The following is a 23,256-nucleotide window of genomic DNA, read 5'->3' on the forward strand; positions in this document are numbered from 1 at the left end:
AATGAATGAATTGACAACAGTTTACTACACAATACTGTTTTGGGTAAAGGTTAGCTAGCTAAGCTACCTAGGTAAAGCTAGTCAGCAGGCTAATTTAGCACACAAAGGTAGCATTACCACCGTTAGCTAACAGAGGTATTTAAAGCAATGTAATTGTTATTCTGCCACATTTGCTAGTTTACATAATAAACTCAAATGATCTAAACACATGTCCAATAAAGCAGGTGTGAAACAGCGCTCATATCAGCATTAAAGGTAAAAGTTTATGTTTGGAGAGCTGTTAGTAACGTTAGCGCCATTAACTGTTAAATTGGGTTAACTCGTTATAACCGTGACGTTAGTGAAACAGCATAACTTGCCATAGCTGCAATAATTTCACCATGTACACATGTATGTTTAGGTGTGGAGTATCACCTACAATAACTGGCTGACTTTCGCCCTGCTGGTGTGGTCCTGTATAATTTGGATGATGCGAGATCGGCGCCGCTACGCCATGATGTCCGCCCCTTTCCTGTCTATCTACGGTACTGTGCTGGTGGTGCTGGGCTTCCTGAGCGGGCTGCGTCTCAGCCGGGCCGAGCTGTACCCTGGTCTCCCTCCGGCTGTGATAATGGACTTCGATCTGAATAGTTACCACCCTGCCCCCTGCGTCCACCTGGGAGCAAAGGTGAGGCGGGAGAGGAGGTTCAAAACACCAAACAACGCAGAATGATGAGTAGAAAAAGTACAGTTAACGTTACTGCATGTTGTTAATCCAAGTACATTTAGGTGTGTAGGTGTTTTTTATTCTTTCCACAGGTGAAGTTTCCATGTATTTCTCTGTGTTAAAGTAACCTAAAATAAATTTCTTTACTGTATTAAATTAGCAACAATGGTTTGAAATTGTGCAGAAAATATTCCAAGCGACTAACAGTTTAACATGGCTAATCTGCTTCATTCAGACTGTGATGGTGTGTTTTGTTCAGTTACTGTAATCAGTTTGGGATTTAGATTTTTAAATTGTTATGTAATTGTGTTTGGTGCACAGAAAAAGAAAAATACAGAGGAGGTAGAGTCAGTTTAAAACATACTCTTAATCAACCAAGACTTTTTCATCAAATCAGAGTCTGAGAACTATGCATTGAGATGGTATTTTAGCAACTTTTATTTGCTGTTTTCAGAGAAACTGAACTTTTTTTCCTCACCAGATTGGATTATTGATTGATTGAGTCTTACTATGTTCTGTACTGTTCACACACTGTGTTCACTGCAGGTCTTCTACAGCTTCAGCTTTTGGTTGATGTTTCGTCAGCAGCTCACTGAGAGACAGGAGGAGCAGAGCTTGAAGGAGGGATCTCTAGATGAAGTCAAAGTTGTGCCACGTAATTTTCACATTGCTTTTACAAAGTTTACAGCTACTGTGTCAGAGAATAGCGTTTAGTCTGGAGTAATGTGTAAGTGTAAGGCCAGTGTAGCCTACTCATGAAATCATGAGCTGCATACTCTGCCTATTCCTATCGGTTCTTCTCATCCTATTTTCATTCTGCCTTTCAATTCATTCCCTCCTCTTCCTCACCCTTCTCCTCTTGGTTTCCTCCATATCAGCGGAGGAAAGTCAGCCATCACCTCTGGTAGCGATGCTGATCTCAGGAGTAAAAGGGATACTGGTAAAATACTGGATCCTCTTCTGCTGCTCCATGTTCTTCGTCATCAGCTTCTCTGGAAAGGTATCTATTAGCAAAATGAAGTATGGGAGAAGTCCCGTGCTCAACATGTTCTGATCACACCCAGCACTGCCGCTTCACCTCAGGGATGAATTTTGGAGGAAATCCTACGGCAGTAATGAGGGCTTGTTGTAAAGTCATTGCGTCATGCGCTGCATTTTTCGCTCTATAACTGTCACCATTTTATTTGCTGTTGTGATGACCAAATTTTCCCACAGCGATAATTTATATTTCCCACGATGCAATCAGTCACCACTCCATGTCATGCAGTGTGCATTCACCTTGTAAAACACAGACTAGGAAAAAAATACCCTCTATAATCAACTGTAGATTAGTAAAGCAATAAAAAGATCATTCATCATAAAGGTTTTACAGGTAAAGTACTTGAGATAGTACGTGTGATTGTATAAAATAGAAAATATATGCAGCAGTGATAAATATTCGAGGTGCAGAATGTAACTGAAAACGTTTTTTGTTTCTACTTCATGAAGGTATGGTGTGTCTATGTTTTGAATATATTGTGTAAGTACAGAATATGTATAATTTTCGAGCAAATAAAAAGTAACTGCCCATCACATGTATCTAATCTTGACCATGTTTCACTTACTTAGGTGGTCGTCTACAAGATACTCTACATTGTCCTCTTCCTCTTCTGTGTTGTCCTCTACCAGGTTAGTGATTTTACTCTGGCTGGTAACAGACAGCCTACATTGGTGTGTCTGATTTTAGTAGATGAGAGCAGTCTGCCTTTTATCTGTCAAATGAGTGATGGGGATGTCTTGGGAGTTACAGGTTTCACCAATAAGCACCTTATCTCACACCGGAGAACCTGGTTTTCTCCAGACAGCTGAGACGAAAGCTCAGTCATGGCGTCCGACAGTGATTAAAGCTCAGGCAAATGATATAAAAGGCATCCAAACAGGCAGCCAGTGGACTGCCAGGAAACACTAAAACGTGCACCTGTAACCCAATCAACCTTTAAACATAACATATGACTTAAAGCTGCCTGTTTTTTTGCTGTAATAATATCCTGAAGTCTCACAACTTTCCTTAAAGTATTATGACTTAATTCTCAAAATATATATATTTTTAAACAGCGGCCCTAATATGCTGTTGTAGGAAAGTTCTATTCTGTAAACATTTATTCTCTGACTGTATTATACACATAGAGTAAATGAAAGATGGAAATTTGATATTGAGATTTCATGTGTCATTAGGAGCAGAGAAAACCAGCTTTGAGAGTTGAGACGTGGTTGCGTAACACACACAGCCACCATAGCTTCAGTTCATCTTATAATGTAATGTGTTGACTCCTAAATTATCATTAGTGAATCATTCTGCTGGTGTTTGCGCATCAAAACATTCAGAACGGGTCCAGCTCCCATATAAACTGCTCATCGATGCAATTTTACTGTTAAAAGTATTGATTATGACTCATAAACACATACACAGTCATTTTTTGCTGTTGTTTTCCTGTTTTTTCTCCATCATCTTATGTTTCTGCTGACCTTTTAGAAACACAGCAGGCACTTACAGGAAAGCCTAATGGCTGTGGAGGTGACGTAAGACAAGAAAACACCATTTGTCTGTTCGGACAACATCAGACACACCCTGGTATAGAGCTGCAATGATTAATCAATTAATCATTTACTTGTCAACTATTAAATTAAGTATTTTTTTCAGGAAAGAAAAATCAAAATTCTCTGATTCCAGCTTCTTAAATGTGAATATTTTATGGTTTCTTTACTCCTCTATGACAGTAAACTGAATATCTTTGGGTTGAGGACAAAGCAAGAGGTTTGAGGATGTCATCTTGCGCTTTGGGAAACACTGATGGACATTTTTCACCGTTTTCTGACAAGACCAAACAACTAATTGATTAATCAAGAAAAGGAGAGACACATTAATCAGTGAAAATAATCCTTAGTTGCAGCCCTATCCTGGTGTTTTACATGTATGTGATGAGAGGATTATAGGCAGCACAGCCCTGTCTGCAGCAGTTGTTGAATAATTAGTGAATTCTATTGCAACAAGTGTCACAGTTGAATAAGTTGTTAAAGCCAATAGTGACATTAAGATGTGTAGCTTCAGAGAAAAGGTCTGTTTTCTCTGCTGTCAGACCCATTATGACGTGTGGCGTCGGGTCCTGAAGACATTCTGGGCGGTGGTGGTCGGTTACTCCATGGTGGTGTTGATCGCCATCTATATGTACCAGTTCAGAAGTGTGTCTGGGCTCTTCAGACAGATCATGGGCATGTCGGAGGAAGGGTGAGTTTCTCTGTGTCTGCACGTGCTGACGTGTTCTTCCTTAGGTTTTTAAGAGGCTGTTTTCGGAATGAAGGAGGAAAATTCACGCAGACTCGTTGGTTATCGTATCATTATACCTGTCTGACTTTTCAGTCTTCGTGACCTGGGTTTGGAACGGTATGACACAGTGGAGTTGTTCGCACGTATCCTGCTTCCTGCTGCGTTCCTATTGGCTTGCATCCTCCAGCTGCACTACTTCAACTCAGACTTCCTGGCTCTCACTGACCTCGACAACGTACCGGTCAGACAGGCTTCCAGGTGAGGCAGCCAGAAGACGTGCAGACAGGGAAAAAATATCCCACTCAAACAAAATAGTGCCTGCTTCATATGAACCAGTACCACTGATGAATAGAAGGCAATATTATTTTTATACTCTTTTTGTATAATTATAGTTGATTTTATTTTGCATTGTTTCTTACTGTCTATCTTTTTCTAAGTCTCCTTTTTCTACTTGCTGTCTGTAACAACTAAATTTCCCTGATGTGGGATCAGTAAAGTTAATCTTCTCTTATTATCTTATTGGTGTTCCTGTATGTACTGTACACATATATGTTTTTATTGATTGCTAGACATATTGTGTCTGTTTATCTCATCTGTCTCATCCATCGTTCTCTCCACCCAGAGAGGAAGAGCTCAGGAGTTCAGTCAGTGTGATATCTGAGACGTAAGAGCTGCTTTTATTCCCCCCATAAATGTTTTGCTGCGCTCACATTTCAGAGGCTTTGTGTAAAGACCCGTTGCAATTAATTGTATATCACACAGCTGGTTTATTGCCTGTAGATATAATTGGTGTTTGAGCCAGAAAGAGCCAGCTGCATTTGATGGTGAATGTATTGACTCTGAATTTCATAAGGAGAACCATAAATAAAAATTAAACAGAGACATTACTAGAGAGGTGATGGTGACATAATGACATAATAACTTTTTCAGTGTCATCACAGTAATACCAGTAATACTTGCTGCAGTGTTGACGCATCTCTCTTTAATTTTATTCCCAGCATTAAAGAAAACATTGAAAAGTTCCAGAAAAGGTGAGGCTGTTGTTCGATTTTTCTTGTTTTGTCTAACGGATCAGTGTCTGTGTCTACAGTACATACTGCGACATGCTTATTTGGATTAATGTTTCCTGTTGTCCTCCAGGCTTGTGAAGGAGCAAATGGGAACTGGGAGAAGTCAGGAGACTCTGGACAGCATCGGACTACAAACCTCCTCTGAGAGAGGACCTGAAGACCAGGAGGACATGGCGGGGGAGGGTAACTACAGCTTAACCCAACATAGCTCCTCAGTCTCCTTTCGTTGGGTCAATTAAGAGTGATGACAAATGATTGATATGACATTATTTAATGATCTGGCAGTTCTGAATCACAGCTCAATGGCACATCTTAGTTTTTGTGTTAAAAAGATTTAGACTGTGTTCCATTAAATTTCCCTTTGATTTCTGCTCCTCTGAAAAAAATCTTCATTTTTGTGTCGTTATGTATCAGGTGATTGTGTTGCCGTTCACTGTTATTTGAGCCGTATGAGCCGTAGCGGTCATATGATGCTCGGATTATGTCTGATGTCCTTCCCTATGTTTGCCACGTTCCCTTCCTCCCAGAGTCTGTCCCCAGCAGTCCTGAGAACAAGTGGGTTGTGATTGTGGACAGGGCGAGCCTGCTGCTCGTTCAGGCTCTGTCAGGCCTGCACAAGGTCCAAGAGCAGGGCTGGAGACTGCTGGAGCTCCACAGCCTCAAAATCGTGTCCTCAGGCATCATCTGGGTGTCACTGCAAGAGGTGAGCCGCTGGATCTGTGTGTGTGCGTGTGTGTGTGTGTGTGTGTGTGCAAGGTCATAAGTTTTGAAGATGTGTGGGTATGTGCATATATACAAATATATCCATATTCTGTGGAAAGCATCGCTGTAACCAGTCGTTATTTTTGCTCAGAGCAGATGTGGATTTCTGTGCACACTCACGAAAAGTGAAACGTTGTGATTTCCATTTTAACAGGTTTCTCTGATGAACTTGCTCTTCCTGGTTCTGTGGGTGTTTGCACTCCCGTTCCCACGGTTACGACCTTTGGCTTCCACTATCTCTGCTGTGTGGGCCTGCGTCATGGTGGTGTGCAAGATGTTTTACCAGCTCAAAGTCATCAAGCCCCTCGATTACTCCTCCAACTGCACAGCAGTGAGTATCCATAACAGTGTGTGTGTTTCTTTCTGTTCGCAGGTTGACAGCTGCACAGCCGGATCATCTGTCAGTGGGCTTTAACTATCCTGGCCTGTTATTTGTTGCCTTGGAGTACACCTCTTTACTTACACAAATTTGTTGTCTGTCTTTCAGGACCTGGTGCCGACCAACAGCTCAAGCCTGGACGATGGAGCGGAGCTGAGTGGGAACATGATGGAGCTGCTCAGGAGGTCTATTCTCTACATCGAGCCTGTGGATCCTGTCTTCTGGTGTGGAGCACTGCGCAAATGTGAGGGCAGGATCCTCCCCTGCCTCAGGGTACGGTGACACACCTGCCAACATCTAAGAACGTTATTTCTTTGATGTCTCTTTTAAATCACAGCCATCACACAGAACTGCATTTGCAATCCATTATATGATATGAGGCACACTCAACCGGGTTCAGGCTCTAATGCACTCAACTATGCATTTGCTGCAGGTAAAGCTGTAATTGCAAATGCTTTTAATAGCTTTTTATAACCAGGGAAAGGAAGATGCACAAGGTCTCAGACCTCAGAAATAAAAAGACGTACAACAAGATTGCGAACTCCAGTTTTAATTTAAGACGCACACATCAAGTTCTTCCAGGAGTTTGGAAGAAAGTCTGTTGGATTGTGTCCCAGATGTGGGGTGTGTCCCAAAGTGCGCTCTGTGTTGTAGAACCATCTGATGGTGCTGGGACTGCTGGTGTTCGAGGCAACCGTCCATCGGCACCAGCTCTACTTCCGTCTCCATAACAACCTGAAGCCCCCACCCTTCAGCATCATCTTCCAGGGCATCACAAGGCAGCACCTGGATCACGGCATCCTGCCCTGCATCAAGTACTTCATCAACTTCTGCTTCTACAAGTTTGGACTGGAGGTACTTTTTAGTGGCTGAAGCGTGCGTGTCTGAACAGTTCATCGTGTCTGACGCTGACTTCTTAACATGACCACACTTCTTCATAGATCAGTTTAATTGTGGCAGTCAACGTGGTTGGTCAGAGGATGGATTTCTATGCTCTGCTCCATTCCTGTGCCTTAATGGCTGTCCTGTCGCGGCGACGCAGGAAGGCGATCGGGGAAGTGTGGCCGAAATACTGCTGCTTTACTGCAGGGCTCATGGTGCTGCAGTACGTGCTCTGCATAGGCATCCCTCCTGCTTTCTGTGTTGGTATGGCCTTTTTAATAATGTGTGACATTTCATTATGAAAAAAATGTTGACATAATTCCGTATCATTTATATCCAGCTCCTGAAACCTTTTGCATTTGCTGTTCTCATCACCTGGTGTGTATATCAAAGTGATGCATTTTAAACATTCATAAAAAGCAACAGCAATTTGCTTTAGAAACACAGATGAACAAAGGAGTAGCACAAGCAGTCCTCTGTACTCCTCTGTAGAAATAGTCTCTAAGTGAGGACAGCATGTTTCTCACTGGAAATGATTCACTGGGATCATAAATGTCAATACAGTGAGAACTTCCGTTTCACCAAAAGACACACTTAGCCCCTTTTATTACTTTCCTTCAAAGTCTTCACTATATCTATATGATATGAATACATATACAACGACAAGGCGGTAAATCTTCCAGTAATTGCTGGGTCAATAAAATGTAAGGAAATAGATGATCATTATAATTCTCAAAGTCCAAGATGATTTCTTCTGATCATCAGCCCAAAACTCAAAGTAAATATTCAACTATTCAAAATATTCCGTTTACTATCACAAAGAAAAGCAAAGAAAAGCCTCAAAATCTCACATTTGAGATGCTGGAACCAGCAAATGTTTTTGTGTGCAAAACTTACTTCCACTACAATTAATCAGCTGTCAGAAATGTCCCTGTTTACTGAATTTAAGTCTCACTGTCTCATCTATGTTGCTCTACTTTATTCTGTTTTCCTGTCAGATTACCCGTGGAGAACCGCAGGTCAGCCTTTGACCTCCAATGTTATCAAGTGGTTTTACCTGCCTGACTTTGCCATGAGACCCAATCCTTCATTCATATTCTGTGAGTTTACCTCTACTCTCCTCTCTTCTATGCTGACTTTGAATCTTATCCTCCTCACATCAGATTTTGACCCCCCCCTCCCCGTCTGCTCTCTGCAGATGACCACCTCCTGCTGCTCTGCTCGTCTCTGCAGTGGCAGGTGTTCGAGGAGGAGAACCGAGTGGCGGTGCGACTGCTGGCCGGAGACAATGTTGAGATCAGCCGAAGTCTGGATCCTTGTTCCTTCAACCAGTTCATACCTGTCGATAACTTCCTTCACTGCAGGTCAGAAACACCAACCAACCAATCAAGAGGTCCCATTTCTGTTAAATCTCATGCTTGTTGTGGTCTGAATGTTGATTTGAATTGAAAACATATGAGTCATTTTTATTGGTGCTTGATGTATTTTCTCCTCTCCCTGAATGTGACTCACCCTCAAAGTCTAAATTTATAGACCAGCAACAGGAAATAGCCTGAACTCTGTAATCCAGCACTTAGGTAATCTCTTCAACAGCCTCCTGCTCTGTAGGTTAAACTGTAGGTGGAGAACTGAGAGTCCATCACGCTGGTTTGTGGTCTTTTAAGGAGCATTAAGGAGTTGAGTTAGATTGTCAATTTATGTGTTGATGTCAAACTCGTGAAAGCTATTCTGGTAAACTGAAACTGCTGGCTAAGCACTCATGGACATCTCTCATTTCCATGATAGGCTAGTGCCTTCATTTGTGGGCTTTATTTCACTTTCTGCTGCTGGCCCCCATCAGATTTACCATCTCGCTGTTAACAGAATATATTTTACTGAGAAAAAATAAGCCAAAGTTTGGCTTCAGTCATTTTCATGGATAATACAATACATTGAAATAAAAGAAGCTGCGTTGTTGTAAGAGAGAAACTATTTCATTGGCTGATGAAGTTGGTGTTTGAGTTGGACAGTGGATTGTATTTTATCTATCAAAAAATGTCAACACACACTCAAGGTCTCGTTGATGAATGGGATATGGTGTTTTGTGGTGTTGCTCACTGTCAAACCAGTCAAACCTGATCCTGAATGTTAAACTATTCCTATAATTACAATTCTGCAAATTTAGGAGATACTGAATTTCTTTCCTGGTTCAGTGTCTCAGCTGTAAAATGCCCCCCTCTGCCTGATCCTCAGGTCCTACCTTGACATGGTGAAGGTGTTTGTCTTCAGTTATTTCTTCTGGCTGGTGCTGTGCCTCATCTTCATCACCGGCACCACACGGATCAACATCTTCTGTCTGGGCTACCTGGTGGCCTGTTTCTACTTCATGTTGTTCGGAGGCAGCGTGTTGATGCAGCCGGTCAGATACATCCTGCGGCTGTGGGACTGGCTCATTGGATACACCTGCTTTGTGATCGCCATGAAGAACCTGCTGTCTGTGAGTTACCACACAGAACGAGAATTCAAATCATTAAAGATACACATCAGTTAATATTTTGTGCTTTTTTCAGCAGGCTCTATGTTGCTAGTAATGGCCTCTGTCTACCCTTCCTGTTTCTTTTGTGATCAGCTCGGTTCTTGTGCCTACCTGGACAGCCTGGTGAAGAACAGCTGCTGGTTAATTCAGGCCTTCAGCATGTTCTGTACCATCAAAGGCTATGACGTTCGTAAGTGTAACAGATGATGATAATCATCTTAAGTCTCACTGCCTTCTTATGTCTCACTACATTCATATAGACAGCTGCAGATATAGAATAGATCCCCCTAAATCCTAAACACTGGTGCTTTAAAATGTCTTTTCCAAGCCTGAGTGTACATTTCACAAGATGAGTTTATTCTGGTTTTGCTTTTTTTTTTTTCTAGTTACACTTTACAACTATGATGTGGCGCCAAACAGTCTGAGGTGTTTATGAGAATACTGGGAAAAGCTGTTTGTGGGAGCTTGATCTATCTGTGTAACATTAAATCTCCTGCTGTTGTTGAGGTTAGAAAAAGGGTGATATTGATCTTAAAACTGTTAGTTCATGTTGGACGAAAAACAAGTTATAGTCTGTAGAGGGTGCAGAAAACAAGAGCTGAGATTGAGCAGCTTTTGTTAAAGTTACCACTGAATCAAGCATATGACATATTTGTGTTTCAGCTGATCCTGACGACGAGTGTGAGCTCCCGGAGGGGGAGGCCGGCATCGTCTGGGATGCGATCTGTTTCACTGTCCTCCTGGCACAGAGGAGGGTTTTCCTCAGCTACTACTTCCTCTACGTGGTGTCTGATCTCAAGTCTTCTAAGATATTGGCCTCCAGGTCTGTACTTCACATGCGGAACAGCCTCCTGTTTAAGTTCCTAACATACTTAAACGCAGCACAAACTAGCTTTACAATTAGGGTAAGGAGGTGCAAATGGCAGTGAGAGGTTAATGTTTGAACATGGAAACTTGATTTCAGTCGGATAAAAATTAAACTCAACCTATCTTGTCAGTATTCAGTTCATAAAGGGAAACCAAAGGGACATGATCGGCAGAGAAGTCCAACTGTCTCACTCACGGCTGTTTAGGAGAGTTTTTTTGTATTGCTGTATTTGCTGGTAATTGTTGATAATTTCCTAAAAGGATTCCTGATAAGAATTGTGTGATTTGGCTCCATTGAAACCCAATAACATTCATTATTTTCTATTATTGGAGGTTTTATTCTCCATAGAGTTTCAGTTGTTACAGATTTTAGCATGTTGAGCTGACATGCTGACGAAGTAGTTGGGCATAATTAATTAGTGTTGCAGTTGAGCACTGCCTCTGATTTCCATATAATTAGCACCTTTTCAGGAAACATCTTAAATATTGGGAAACTATTCTGAAAATCTGTAAAAAAGAGTTACTAGCTGACCCCAAAATATGATTTGGCAATGTTTAAAAATCTGGTATCTCATTTAGGAAGGACGGTAACTGTTATTAGAGATAAACCCCAAACAAAATGTTTTACAGAACACCAGACAGGAAAACGCAGCAGCAGCAGTGAGACAGTGATTCAAGTGATGTTCTTTTCCTCTAACTCTAAGGGGCGCTGAGCTGTTTGAAGCCAAAGTGAAGAAGCTGATAGCAGCCAGACTTGAGATGGAGAAGAAATCTGTGGAGACTCTGAAGAAACAGTAAGAGACATTAAACAGTGTTGAGTCAGTATGGATCCAGTTTGAAATATCGAGGAACACAACTCCCCCTGTCAGTCTCCCCTGTAAACAGTTAACTTGCCTTTGCAGGATGGAGAAGATCAAATCTAAACAGAAGAAGCCTGCAGCAGCACACAAACCAGCTCTTCCTGCTGATCAGGAGCAGGTGACATTGGGTAACAAGTGAATCGATTTTCTGATTCTACCGATAATACACCAGCAAAGCATGGGCAGGCGGTCAGTCACAGTGTTGTAGACCAGCCATGAAAAATGTTTTAGGTACAAAGCCTGTTGAGCAAATATCATTGATAACTAGACTGGACTGATCTCTGCTTTCCAGCTGATGATGAGAAGGCAAAGAAAGATGCAGGAAAATGGTGGAAGCCGTGGGTGTCTCAGCCTGGAGGTGAGCAGCAGCATGACACAACCCGACTGTGGTCCCAGAGTGAGGAACAAATGGTTAAACACACCGATGGAGCAGCTTTGGATCAGATTTCTTCATCAAAAGCTCAACAGTTTTGACACTGTTCTCTGTTTGATGCAGTGGAAAACAACTGTGGCTACCACTTGTTTGAGAGTGACAGCGAGGAGGAAGAGGAGGAAGTTACAGAGAAGAAAGAAGAGGAGGAACCAACAAAGAAGAAATCTGCTTTCCAGGTGAGTGCCACAACAAAACAAAAATGATGATTAAGGGGATACCTTTAATGTTTAATTTCACTTTCCATAAGTCTCTATATTCAGACATCAGTGAAGATGTGTGTCTGATGTCTTTGATATCCCAGTTGGCCTATGACGCCTGGGTCACCAGCTCGAAGACGGCTCTGAAGGACCTGAAGAAGGAGAAGAAAAAAATACAGAAAGAGGAGAAGAAGAGAGCAAAGAAGGAGCTGCAGAGACAGCAGGGTGAGAGAGCGACATGGTGTTTATTCAAATGTACTGTATGTATGTGTTTTGATGATACCGCTACCTGCTCACAAACTGTACTTCACTACAGATGAGAGCCTCAGCAAACGGTCCAAAACCTAATTTTAATCTATTTACACTGTATTTACTTGCGTCTTTTTTTATCTTGTACTGAAGGTGGCATTAAACCCAGTGCCACAGGGTCATTAAAATCCAAAGGGTTGCCCTCTGTGGAGCATGAGTGTGCTTGAAACTTTGATGGCAATGTGCCCAGTAGATTATAAGATACAGTATCTTGTGTGCAAAGTTTTGCCCTGCCTTTTTTCCAGGCATTGATAGAACAGACTCCAGTGAGGATGAACTGGAGGAAAGCATTGTGGAGGACGAGGGAGAGGAAGAAAAAGGTAAAGAAACATGAGTCACTGCATTACACTTCACAACAAACCTCTGGAATGTGCCACTTTTTCACAGGTGAGATAAGGGAATATTTTTATTACTGAGTGACTTTCTGGTTGTTATCGCTGTAATACGAATGAGCAGGGAAAACCTTTTCTATACAGACACATTATTACTCAACCTCACTCACTTAGTGTATTTGCTCTCGTTACAGAAAACATTCTGCAGCGTATCATTAACACCTTGAAGTTCAGCTGGGTCTTCGTTCAGGCCCTTCTAGACGACCTGACGGAGGGTCTGAACTCGTTCTGTAAAGACAACCTGGACATTTCCAAGGTGCTGCGGTTCGAGCGAGCTTTACTCAGCCAGCAGCAAAAGAAGGTGAGAGGACGGATGGAAACTGATGATTTCACATCAGTTAAAAAAAGCCCTGAAGTCAATTCAGCACTAGCAAACATTTTAATGTGACGTTTATGTGACAGACTGATACAGTATCATCTTACACATAGAAGGATGAAAAGTTCGAGCACTGGGCTGCTCTTCTTTCTGTATAACAATCTTTTTCTCTCACTCCCGTGCTCTGCAGGGCAAAGAGGTGAGCCAGGAGAGCGTGAAGCAGTTTTATGAAAACTGGATGTCCCGTCAGAACACACTTTCATCTCAAGACGGCCTCGATGACGCCCTACCTCCCCCGACCTCCCCGCCTGCTGTCCCCTCCTCCCAGCATGACTACGCCAAGCTGAAGAACCAAGCCTCCAAAGTGTCGTGGGGCAGCAGCATTTCCAGGTAGGTTCCCTCTCTATTTCTTTGTTTGTGTGCACACCTGTGCTGTGTGTGCCAAGTTAGAACTGCCAACACACTGTGTTATAGACATGAATTACTGTACCTTTAGACCCTGTATACTCATCTGCTCTCTCTCTCATCCTCACGGTCAGCTGTATGACAGATGAGACGATGCTTGGCTCCCGGCAGCCGACACAGGAAGAGCTGGACGAGCCTCCATCTGTGCCGCCTGCTGCTGCTGCTGACCAGCTCAGACGAAGGCTCCTGAGAACAGCCAACGTCGACCTGACCTCAGAGACTGATGAGCTTTCACCAAGGTGAGGGAGAAATATTTGCGTGACAGACAACTAAAAAAAAAAAAAAACTGTTGACAGATATGCTCCCAATCCAGGACGTTCTACATGTGTGACTCTTCAAGTTAAAACGTCCCTGTCTCTCTATCCTTGTAACAATAGCTGTGAGGATGTCAGCCCTCAAAAGGAAGACCAGGAACAAGAAGAGGAGGAGGAGGAGGAGGACACAGAGGGTGAGACGAAACGTGAGCAAGAACAAGAGAAGACAGAGGAAGAGGAGGAAGGGGAACAGCGAGAGGAGGATCGTGAAGTGGAGGGAGAAGAACTGAAGAAGGAAACACAGCAGAGAGAAGCTGAATGTGCCGATGAACCAGAATGCACCTCGTTGGGCTTCAGGGAGAGTGATGAGGAAAAAAGCGTCGACCTCACAGAATCTCTCAGACCTCTGAGTCAGGAAATGAGGAATCTCACTGCCAGTGAGCTGCTGCTGAACAAGTCAGTGGACAGGAGAATGACTAAAAGATTAGAGCCTTGTTTATGAGCACATGTATGACTCCTTTTTTTGCTTTTTGTCTTTTCTTCCCTCCCCTCCGTCCTTTCTACAGTATGTTTGAAAATGACGAGATGTCAGAGTCTGATAAGTTTTTCGTGACGCTGCCGAGGCCACTGAAGCTGCTGTTTGCCCTCTATAACACCATGGTGTCCAAGTCAGAGATGCTGTGCTACTTTGTCATCATCCTCAACCACATCGTGTCAGCTTCGTTCCTCTCCCTCATCCTGCCCATCCTCATCTTCCTCTGGGCCATGCTGTCCGTGCCCCGGCCGAGCAAGCGCTTCTGGATGACCGCCATAATCTACACAGAGGTAAGTCATTACGGCATTGTTTGTTGTGTTAAACACAATCCTCAAACAGTGGTTTCGTTGTGGTATTAATATTAGAATAATAGCTCAAATTAACGATGGCAGCAGCGCTCTGTACAAGCAGAGCATTATTTATGCAGCTCTGCTGGCAGACGCAGCCACAGAGGGATGTCTGCAACTGTATATTAACTTGATGTTACAGAAAAGTAGTTCATCAAGTGAAGACTTGAGGTACTCACCACGTCTTATTTGGTGATAATTATCCATTGTTTCTGCCAATGTATGATTGAGAGCTCTCCATTCTGTTTCTCTCAGCTGACTGTTGTGGTGAAGTACTTTTTCCAGTTTGGCTTCTTCCCCTGGACCACCTCTGCCTACCGAGGCATCAACGCCGATCGGCCCTTCGCCCTGCCCAACATCATCGGGGTGGAGAAGAAAGACGGCTACGTCCTCTTTGACCTCATTCAGCTGCTCGCTCTGTTTTTCCACCGGTCTATTCTCAAGGTAACCATGAAAAGTTCATCTTAAAACTCATCTGCTCGTTCAGATGAGCCCACCTGCTGCTGTGTGTCTTGTAATTGGCCCCCAGCATGAAAGGTTTTGTTTGTGTCCATGGCTGTACAGTGCCACGGTCTGTGGGACAACAAGGAGGTTGAGATGCCTGATTTTTTCAAGAAGATGAAGCGGAAAGTGGACAAGAAGAAGATGACAGGAGATAAGTCGGGCAGCAAAGACAAACAGCAGCGCCGGCTGAAGTTCCTCCCTCTCCAGGCCTCCACCACCTCCATCTTCTGTAGACAAAAGAGAGGCGAGTCAGCAGAATCTGATGGTGAATATTCAGAAAAAGAGATTTTTTTCTTTTTGTCTCTGACAATTAAACGCCAGATATGACTCATATCTTTCCATTTCACGTTTCCTTTTTTCACTGGAGAGGTGAAGCCCAAGAGGCAGCACAGCAAGAAGAAGAGACGGCAACAACACAAGGCTCCGCTGACCAGGAAGGAGAGGATCCGACAGCAGATGAGAGAGAGGATGCTGCAGGCCAAAGCCGCCATCATAGAAGTGTGCGTTGGTTTGCTCCACATTTGATGCTCTAAATGAACATCATAGTCTGCAAAATCACCTGGAAGGAAGTCAAGTTCATGCTCAGCACATTGTGTTTTGGTGGATCAAAAATCATCATTTCTAGAATATATCTGTATAGTTTTAGTAAGTATGCTTTTACGGGTATCAGTGAGATTTAACTCCATTCATGAGGCATTAGGAAGATAAAACATGATGTTAACATAAGAATTCTTGAGGACTTTTGTAGGCTGTCTTCTTTAAGCGTTTAGTCCATTAAAAATGCATCCATATCTGTTCTCAGCTAACCAGCGAACATCACAGCACTGACATCTGTCTGGACATCTGTTACGGATGGTGGAGACATGCTAGCACCATATTGCTAATCTAATGTTTTCCCCTAATAATCTGAAATTGATGTAGAGTTTGTGAATCTTTTTTTCTGTTTGTTTGCTACAGCGCCCTTCACATTTACTTACCCATAAGGCAGTTTTTCTATGACATCATCCATCCAGAGTACAGTCCTGTGTGTGACGTCTATGCCCTCATGTTTCTCATCGATGTAGTCAACTTCATTGTCACCATATATGGATACTGGGCTTTTGGGGTGAGAGTCTGCCTTCCCATCACACCTAGAACGTACACATGTATGATGCATTATTATGTGAAGGAGTGTATGACTCAATCAGGCTGATCTGCGTTTCTCTGTAGAAATACTCTGCAGCAGCCGACATCACAGAATCTCTGTCGGAGGACCAGGTTCCAGAGGCCTTCCTGGTCATGCTGCTCATCCAGTTTGGCACCATGATAGTGGACCGGGCCCTCTACCTGAAGAAGTCCCTGCTGGGAAAGTGTGTTTTCCAGGTGGTGCTGGTGTTTGGCATACACTTCTGGATGTTCTTCATCCTCCCCGGGGTCACAGAGAGGTCAGCAGATGAATTTGTTGTTCAGTTGATCTGGAAAAAAAACTAACTAACACTTATTGATCTCATAAAACCTCCATCACTAAATACACTTCTTCAGCTCCCTGTTGGTAGAATTGGAATTTTTGAATCAAAAATCATGGAGGTTAAAAAGGCTAAAATGCATGTGATCTTTCATATCTTCACGATGTCTCCTCTCATCGTGTCTTTTCTGCTCCACAGGAGGTTCAACAGAAACCCCATTGCTCAGCTCTGGTACTTTGTAAAGTGCATCTACTTTGGCCTGTCTGCGTACCAGATCAAATGTGGCTATCCAAACCGCATTCTGGGCAACTTCCTCACCAAACACTACAACTACCTGAACCTTTTCCTCTTCCAAGGGTAAGAAAACTGTTACTGGCTTTAATCAATACAAATATCTCCATTAACAGCATGCAGCAATTCACTCTTTTACACCGTGAATGCTCCTGAGTGTGATTTGTTTTCTGTTTGATTCTTAAAATGTTTCTTATGGTGATGATTGATATGACTTTACTAAATGAACTGCATACATTCCCTGATTTCTTTCTCTTGCCTCCCTCTCCAGGTTTCGTTTGGTTCCCTTCCTGACGGAGTTGCGGGCGGTGATGGACTGGGTTTGGACCGACACCACTCTTTCTCTCTCTAGTTGGATTTGTGTTGAAGACATCTATGCCAACATCTTTATCCTCAAGTGCTGGAGGGAGTCCGAGAAAGTAATTGAGAACATGTAGTACACAAACTGCTCACCGCATTTCATCATCACCATCATCGTTATGTATAGACCAATATTATTACAATACCACACACTCACACCACACCACACAGTTATTACCAGCCTGGAGCTTTAAAATAACTAAAAGATTTGTATCTGCAGGGTTGTTGCTTCATCTTAATTTTAATTTCAAACTGTCCACCCATGTTCTCCCTCCCTTCATGACAGATAATTTATTAATGACTGTTGTGGTGACCAGTTCATCATTTTTGTCCTTTGCCAACTAAAAATACCAAATGTATTCTGGTTAGAGCTTCTAAAATAAGAGGAGTTATCAATAAAATACATTTTGATTCATGACTGTTGGTTATTTTTAAAATAAATGAATCAATAATGAAAATATTTTTCTGGCCAGTAGACTGAATAATGTTGAGTGAGAACTATACCAATGTGCTTTGATTCTTCCAGAAATACCCCCACCATCCAGGGCAGAAGAAGAAGAAGGTGGTGAAATACGGGATGGGAGGATTCATCATCTTTTTCCTCATCAGCATCATCTGGTTCCCGCTCCTCTTCATGTCACTGGTCCAGTCAGCAGCCGGAGTGACCAATCAGCCGCTGGACGTCTCCATCCAGCTCAGCATCGCAGGATATGAGGTCAGGAGTAAACGAGTTTCTTGAAGTGCGACAGTAAAAAGTGTGCACACACGCACTGGTGCTTTGAGCTAAATGTTAACATTCTAACAGTGATACAGTGAACAGTGATAATTACAATGTCTGACATGGCCATCGTCTTAGTTTTGCCTGTTAGCATGCTAACAATTGCTAAGTAGCGCTAATACAAAATACAGTGTTAGCCGCTGCCTTCTCCTTGACCCATGCTGCTCGTGTTTTTACTTGTTCTCCGATGGTGCAGTTCAGGCATCAGCCTGTCCGCCTCTAGTGTAGTGCTGAGTGTGTCTGTGTTTCCTCAGCCTCTGTTCACCATGAGTGCCCAGGAGCAGAACTTGGTTCCGTACACAGAAAATGCATTCAACCGACTCACCAAAGTCTACGCGACATATCCAGTAAGACTCACTTTATTTTGTCAATTTTAATTACAGGAGTAAGAACAAAACCATCCATCACCAGGAATGTGACAATACTTAATACAACTGTATAGTGTCTGTACATTATATATCATAGCAATAACTGTCTTAATCATAATGACTGCCTGCAGCCATGGGGGGGAGCACCGCCTACATTTATTGAAAAAACTCCTGCAATCTAATCCCCTCCTCTGTCTCTCTCTCTCTCTCTCTCTCTCTCTCTCTCTCTCACACACACACACACACACACACAGTCTGCTATGCAGTTCATAATGAACTATGAGGCGGAAGACATTATTGTTGCTAAGGTCAAGAGTGACGCCAGTCTGCTGTGGAGCATCAGCCCGGCCAGTCGAGAGGCCATGATACTGGAGCTCAGCAACTCTTCTCATATATACATTACCTTACGCTGGACACTGCTCAGGTCTGTGTGTGTGTGTGTGTGTGAGTGTGTGTGTGTGTGTATGTGTGTGTGTGTGTGTGTGTGTGTGTGTGTGTGTGTGTGTGTGTGTACGTGTGTACGTGTGTGTGTGTATGTGTGTACGTGTGTGCATGTGTGCTGAACACTCCTCTCCCTCCCTTCTCAGGAATGCGTCCATATCAATGAATGCAGAGACGGTGGGAGAACACACTGTGAAGTTTGAGGACACGGCCTTGAGGGAGGGGATAGTCCGCATGCTCAAAGGCAACAGCAGCAACCCAGTGTGAGAGCAGAACACAGCCAGCTGGTGCTTACCTGGCTGTACCGTGACTGTCTTCTTCAGGCGTTGAAATGCAGTTTCCTTACACACCAGAGATTTAAATTCTTGAGGATTGCTTCATTCAATCACACATGCTCACAATGGCTATAATTCAGATAAACTCATATCTAAAAATCCTTCATGAAACATGACATGAGTTCAAATACTGTATTTTATCGACCACTTTTCAACACTTATATGTTGTCCAGTCTGACTTGAGCTCAAAATGTAACTGTGTTTTTGTGTCCTGTAGGATCATCAATTCTCTGCTGCCAAAATTCATCAGGGGTCCCAAAGGACCAGAGTCCAAAATGGCAACCAGGATGAAAGTAGGTTAGTTACACTTTATTGTACATTACGTGTACATCTTTTAGAAATTAGAACTGCATTGTAGTTGTAATATCCAAAGACATCCTTTTTGGCTGTTTTTCCCCAATATGATCTTATTTATAGATTATTCATCTGGGATTTTATTTCTGGTCTATCTGAATATATAAGGCCTCATTTTTGGTTTTCTGGCCTCAAAAAAAAGAATCCTTCCGCCGATCACAGTGATCTGCCCTCCGCTGATATTGCTTGAAACATCCAGTTTGATTTAACCTCATCACGTCTTCACTCAGATTACTCGGACCGCCCAGACCTGCAGGCGCTGTCTTTCTTCAGGCCGATGTCGGTCAAACTTCAACAGGTCACTGGGACGTCAGAGGAGCAGGCAGACCAGTGGTGGGTGGTGGAGGAGTGCTCCCCAGTTCTCACCTCCTCCAACCACAAGTGTCACAGCATAGAGATAGTGGTGTTCAATGATAAAGTCAGCCCCTCCAGTGTGGGCTTTCTGGCTGGACACGGGTAGGTAGCAAGACATGTCACCTGTTTTTGAAATTCTCCTGTAATGGAGGGTTAATGTCTCACTGCACTCTTCTTTACTTTCTGCATTGTCTCTCTCCTCACCACAGCATCGTAGGCCTCTACATGTCAGTCGTGCTGGTCATCGGCAAGTTCGTCAGGGAGTTCTTCAATGGGATCTCCAGGTCCATCATGTTTGAGGAGCTGCCATGTGTGGACCGGGTCCTGAAGCTCTGCACAGACATTTTCGTGGTCCGGGAGACGGGAGAGATGGAGCTGGAGGAGACGCTGTTTGAGAAGCTGATCTTCCTCTACCGATCACCAGAAACCATGATTAAGATGACCAGAGAGAAGAAAGACAGCTAGGGTTTGGTGGAACACCATCTGTTTGTACGGGAAACACCACCTGTGGATATATCCACGTTGAACTCCCATCACTGCAAATGGATGCAGATCAGGAAAGAGTCATTATTTCAACATGAGTACATTTGAAATTGGATTTGTGGCAAATGGGCAGGCAGCGGCAACATGATTTATGATCCAGCTGTAATCAAGAATCCTGCTATAGTATCCCTGAGCAAGATTTTGTGCCCCTTTCTGGTTCAGCTACTGATCTTTACCTTTGACCTTCATGGAAAAGCCAAGCAGGATTTTTTTTTTCTCAAGTAGTTTATTGCTGATATAAACAGTTTTCATGATACCATTACATTTATCCATTCTGACAAACACACTCCTCCTGGTTTGATAAGAGACTCACTATAGTTTCAAAGAAGTCATTCATGAGATTCACCTGTCTGACATCTCTTAGTATTACTGACATGTTTTGGAAAAGCAAAATTATTTCTTTAAAGGACTACACACTGTCAAAGAATACAGAGTATCAATGACAAGTTACAAGAATTTAGAGGGAACCCCAACAGCAGTTAGTCTGAACTGCTGTTAAAAGAAGATAGTTCCTGCCTGTTGCAGTTTGATTTTTGGCCCAGTGGGCAATGCATGCATTTCTAATGGATTTGGATTCAGATTTTTACTTGTGTTTAGTACACGACATCCTACTCCCTGACTTATGGGAAAAATGAAACTTCAGATATACTCATGGATCCACACACACATTACCTCTGTAAATACTATGTTTCTGTATATGGCTATGTAGACAACTGCACTGATTTATTTATACCAAAATAAAAATTGTTGTTACAGACAAAAATGTGTCAGTGTTTCATTCTGCCGTGCTGTAAATACGATATTCACCAATAAAGCAAGGAAAACAAAGAGTATTTCCGATATCCATCTTTAATACAATTTTAATTACAAATGAAAGGGAAACAAACAGCAATGTCATTCAGGTCCCCAGTCTCCCAACAGGTCATCTTGGTGTCATCCATCTTTGTCTCATCTCCACGGTGTGCAGGACAAGAGAGGACCCCACAACACGGGAAAAACAATTTACATCACTGTCTCACATCCTGGTGGAAAAGCAGAGGAGGAAGACAGAAACATTGCTAAATAAATCATCATGAAAATCATTTTGCATCCAAAACAGAGAAGAATCATTCCTATCTGTGGCTGCAGGTTTAGGATTAGGACAGTAACCTTGAGGTCCTAAAATGAGGCTGGATCATTTCAAGAAAATGTATAAATTCTATGAAAAATGGTTTGTGAGTAGTAATGTGCAAACACAGCACAAGGCAGACACTTGAAAGAGCACTGGGGGAAGTTCGAAGAATCAAAGCTGCAAAGCTGTTGTAACTTTCACTGTTGTAAATATCACACATGGGGTCAGCTGAGCATTGTGCAGCAGTTTAGAAGGTGTATCAGATGCTTGCTGTAGAATAATGCTATTCAAAAGCACACTGACTTAACGACCCTGTCAAGGCAGACAAAGACAGGTAGCTGTGAACCAAAGACTGCAGTGAGTGTGCAAGGTTTCATTCAAACCAAAATCAATCTGCTCCAATGTGCTAATTACTTTTCAGATTGAGACTTTGCATACAAAACATATTATGCAGACCTCCAGACGACTGAGGTAGAAAATATGATGCACCGTTATAGATTTAACCTTTCGATAGTATATGAATTAGTTCAGTGAGTCATAAATAAGCTCCACATCGACTAGGTACAAGATTAAAATCATGCTTGAATGTTAGTGCACAAGAAACAACAATCCAATATCACAATATGGCACTCTGAAAGGGTTCATTTGGCATAGTTCACTATCTAATACTATACAGTATATAAATTTAGTATACAATTTTTCAGCGCATTTGCTTGTTTCAGTACAAGGATAACAAGTTTAGGATGCAAGGTTGACTCGAAATGGAACATTTTTAACGCTGCATTATCAAAGCCGCTCGGTAATATGGTCTGAATACTTCCTCCACCACTGTCTGTGACTGAAAGGAAAACCTGAATACTGTCACCAATCAATGTCACAGCTGCCTCTCCTTGAAACACAGACTGTCAGGGGCGATCGTGCATGCGTGTACATGTAGGTTCTCGTCAGTGCTGGTTAACTATGGTAATTGATGATGAGCTTACATACTGGTTATCTGTGATAATAGATTAACTTACATGCTGCTGTTTTGGGTTTGAGGACTTTGACATTGGCCTCTGCGGCCTTCAGTGCTTCGGTTTTGAACTGCGGCTTCAACGCAGCCCGCACCGCGCTCGCGCAGATAGCAGAGAAGCGGATGTAGCTGCGAAGAGGACACACTTGTTAGCCACATGCTAAAGGGCATGAAATACCGACAATGATCAGTGTCGGAAAAGAAAAACACAGCTGCCTGCTTCTTTGATAACAAATAATGTACCCGATGCATTAACATAGACTGACACCTTGGATGGTTATTATCTTAACGTTAACGTCTAAAGTTGAACGCAGGGGTAGAAAAGCTAACTCAAGCTAGTATGGTAACATTAGCGAGGTAACAGTTAGCTCACTGAAGGACTTAATAAACGAAAGAAATACCAGGGAATCTGTGAAAGTATGCAGTGATAACAACAAATCCTTACTACAACAAAACAGTCAACACTCGCCACAAGCTGACTCTATAGATATACATTTATATATATATTTCTTTACCTTAGGCCTGCTTGTCTCCAGTATGCAACCATCTTGCCTGTGTTGTGGCTTCAAGGACAGGTCGGATATGTGCGTGATGACGTCATTTGAGGTTCGACAGTCTTTCTCCCACCCAATAAGAACAGTGCTTTATCGGGATTGAAAAATTAAAGTGTAAAAATATCATCCTCATTTGTAATTTTTGTATGACTTTTTGGATGTTTGCCTTGGAATGATTTTAATGATTTTGCTGATGAAGATTTGTATTTATCT

General features: G+C 42.7%; 2 protein-coding genes across 2 annotated transcripts; one reads left to right on the plus strand and one right to left on the minus strand.

The window, feature by feature from the left end:
- The first annotated feature begins 466 nt into the window (after positions 1-466).
- Positions 467-20,288, plus strand: LOC143327196 (piezo-type mechanosensitive ion channel component 2). Its single transcript, XM_076741424.1, has 44 exons — positions 467-667; positions 1,253-1,361; positions 1,585-1,706; positions 2,315-2,374; positions 3,823-3,971; positions 4,104-4,268; positions 4,633-4,674; positions 5,009-5,041; positions 5,151-5,263; positions 5,608-5,783; positions 5,997-6,173; positions 6,330-6,494; positions 6,876-7,076; positions 7,163-7,367; positions 8,102-8,203; positions 8,302-8,467; positions 9,336-9,579; positions 9,712-9,808; positions 10,282-10,441; positions 11,190-11,279; positions 11,388-11,473; positions 11,638-11,703; positions 11,842-11,954; positions 12,080-12,200; positions 12,530-12,604; positions 12,811-12,977; positions 13,183-13,382; positions 13,532-13,696; positions 13,835-14,167; positions 14,278-14,536; positions 14,849-15,037; positions 15,158-15,362; positions 15,465-15,597; positions 16,055-16,202; positions 16,307-16,521; positions 16,741-16,899; positions 17,105-17,252; positions 17,720-17,908; positions 18,226-18,318; positions 18,594-18,763; positions 18,927-19,043; positions 19,333-19,412; positions 19,700-19,925; positions 20,033-20,288. Exons 1-44 carry the CDS (start codon positions 467-469, stop codon positions 20,286-20,288), a joined length of 6,690 nt encoding a protein of 2,229 aa, XP_076597539.1.
- A 909-nt stretch (positions 20,289-21,197) lies between these two features.
- On the minus strand, positions 21,198-23,090 carry atp5f1e (ATP synthase F1 subunit epsilon). Its single transcript, XM_076740043.1, has 3 exons — positions 23,005-23,090; positions 22,494-22,618; positions 21,198-21,388 (listed from the first exon to the last, which is right to left on the minus strand). Coding segments are annotated over exons 1-3 (159 nt in total). The 5' UTR covers positions 23,037-23,090; the 3' UTR covers positions 21,198-21,386.
- Positions 23,091-23,256: the final 166 nt, after the last annotated feature.

The sequence above is a fragment of the Chaetodon auriga genome, chromosome 10 (assembly GCF_051107435.1).
Source record: "Chaetodon auriga isolate fChaAug3 chromosome 10, fChaAug3.hap1, whole genome shotgun sequence".
In the NCBI taxonomy this organism is placed as follows: Eukaryota; Metazoa; Chordata; class Actinopteri; order Chaetodontiformes; family Chaetodontidae; genus Chaetodon; species Chaetodon auriga.

What these genes read in the sequence shown, in the direction of transcription:
- LOC143327196 (XM_076741424.1), top strand. Translation starts at nt 467, where the DNA reads ATGATGCGAGATCGGCGCCGCTACGCCATGATGTCCGCCCCTTTCCTG. An exon ending in GGATCCTCCCCTGCCTCAGG is followed by an intron (nt 6,495 to 6,875) that starts GTACGGTGACAC and finishes TCTGTGTTGTAG; the next exon opens with AACCATCTGATGGTGCTGGG. An exon ending in GTGGAGACTCTGAAGAAACA is followed by an intron (nt 11,280 to 11,387) that starts GTAAGAGACATT and finishes TTGCCTTTGCAG; the next exon opens with GATGGAGAAGATCAAATCTA.
- atp5f1e (XM_076740043.1), bottom strand. Translation starts at nt 23,036, where the DNA reads ATGGTTGCATACTGGAGACAAGCAGGCCTAAG. An exon ending in TGGAGACAAGCAGGCCTAAG is followed by an intron (nt 22,619 to 23,004) that starts GTAAAGAAATAT and finishes TCCTCTTCGCAG; the next exon opens with CTACATCCGCTTCTCTGCTA.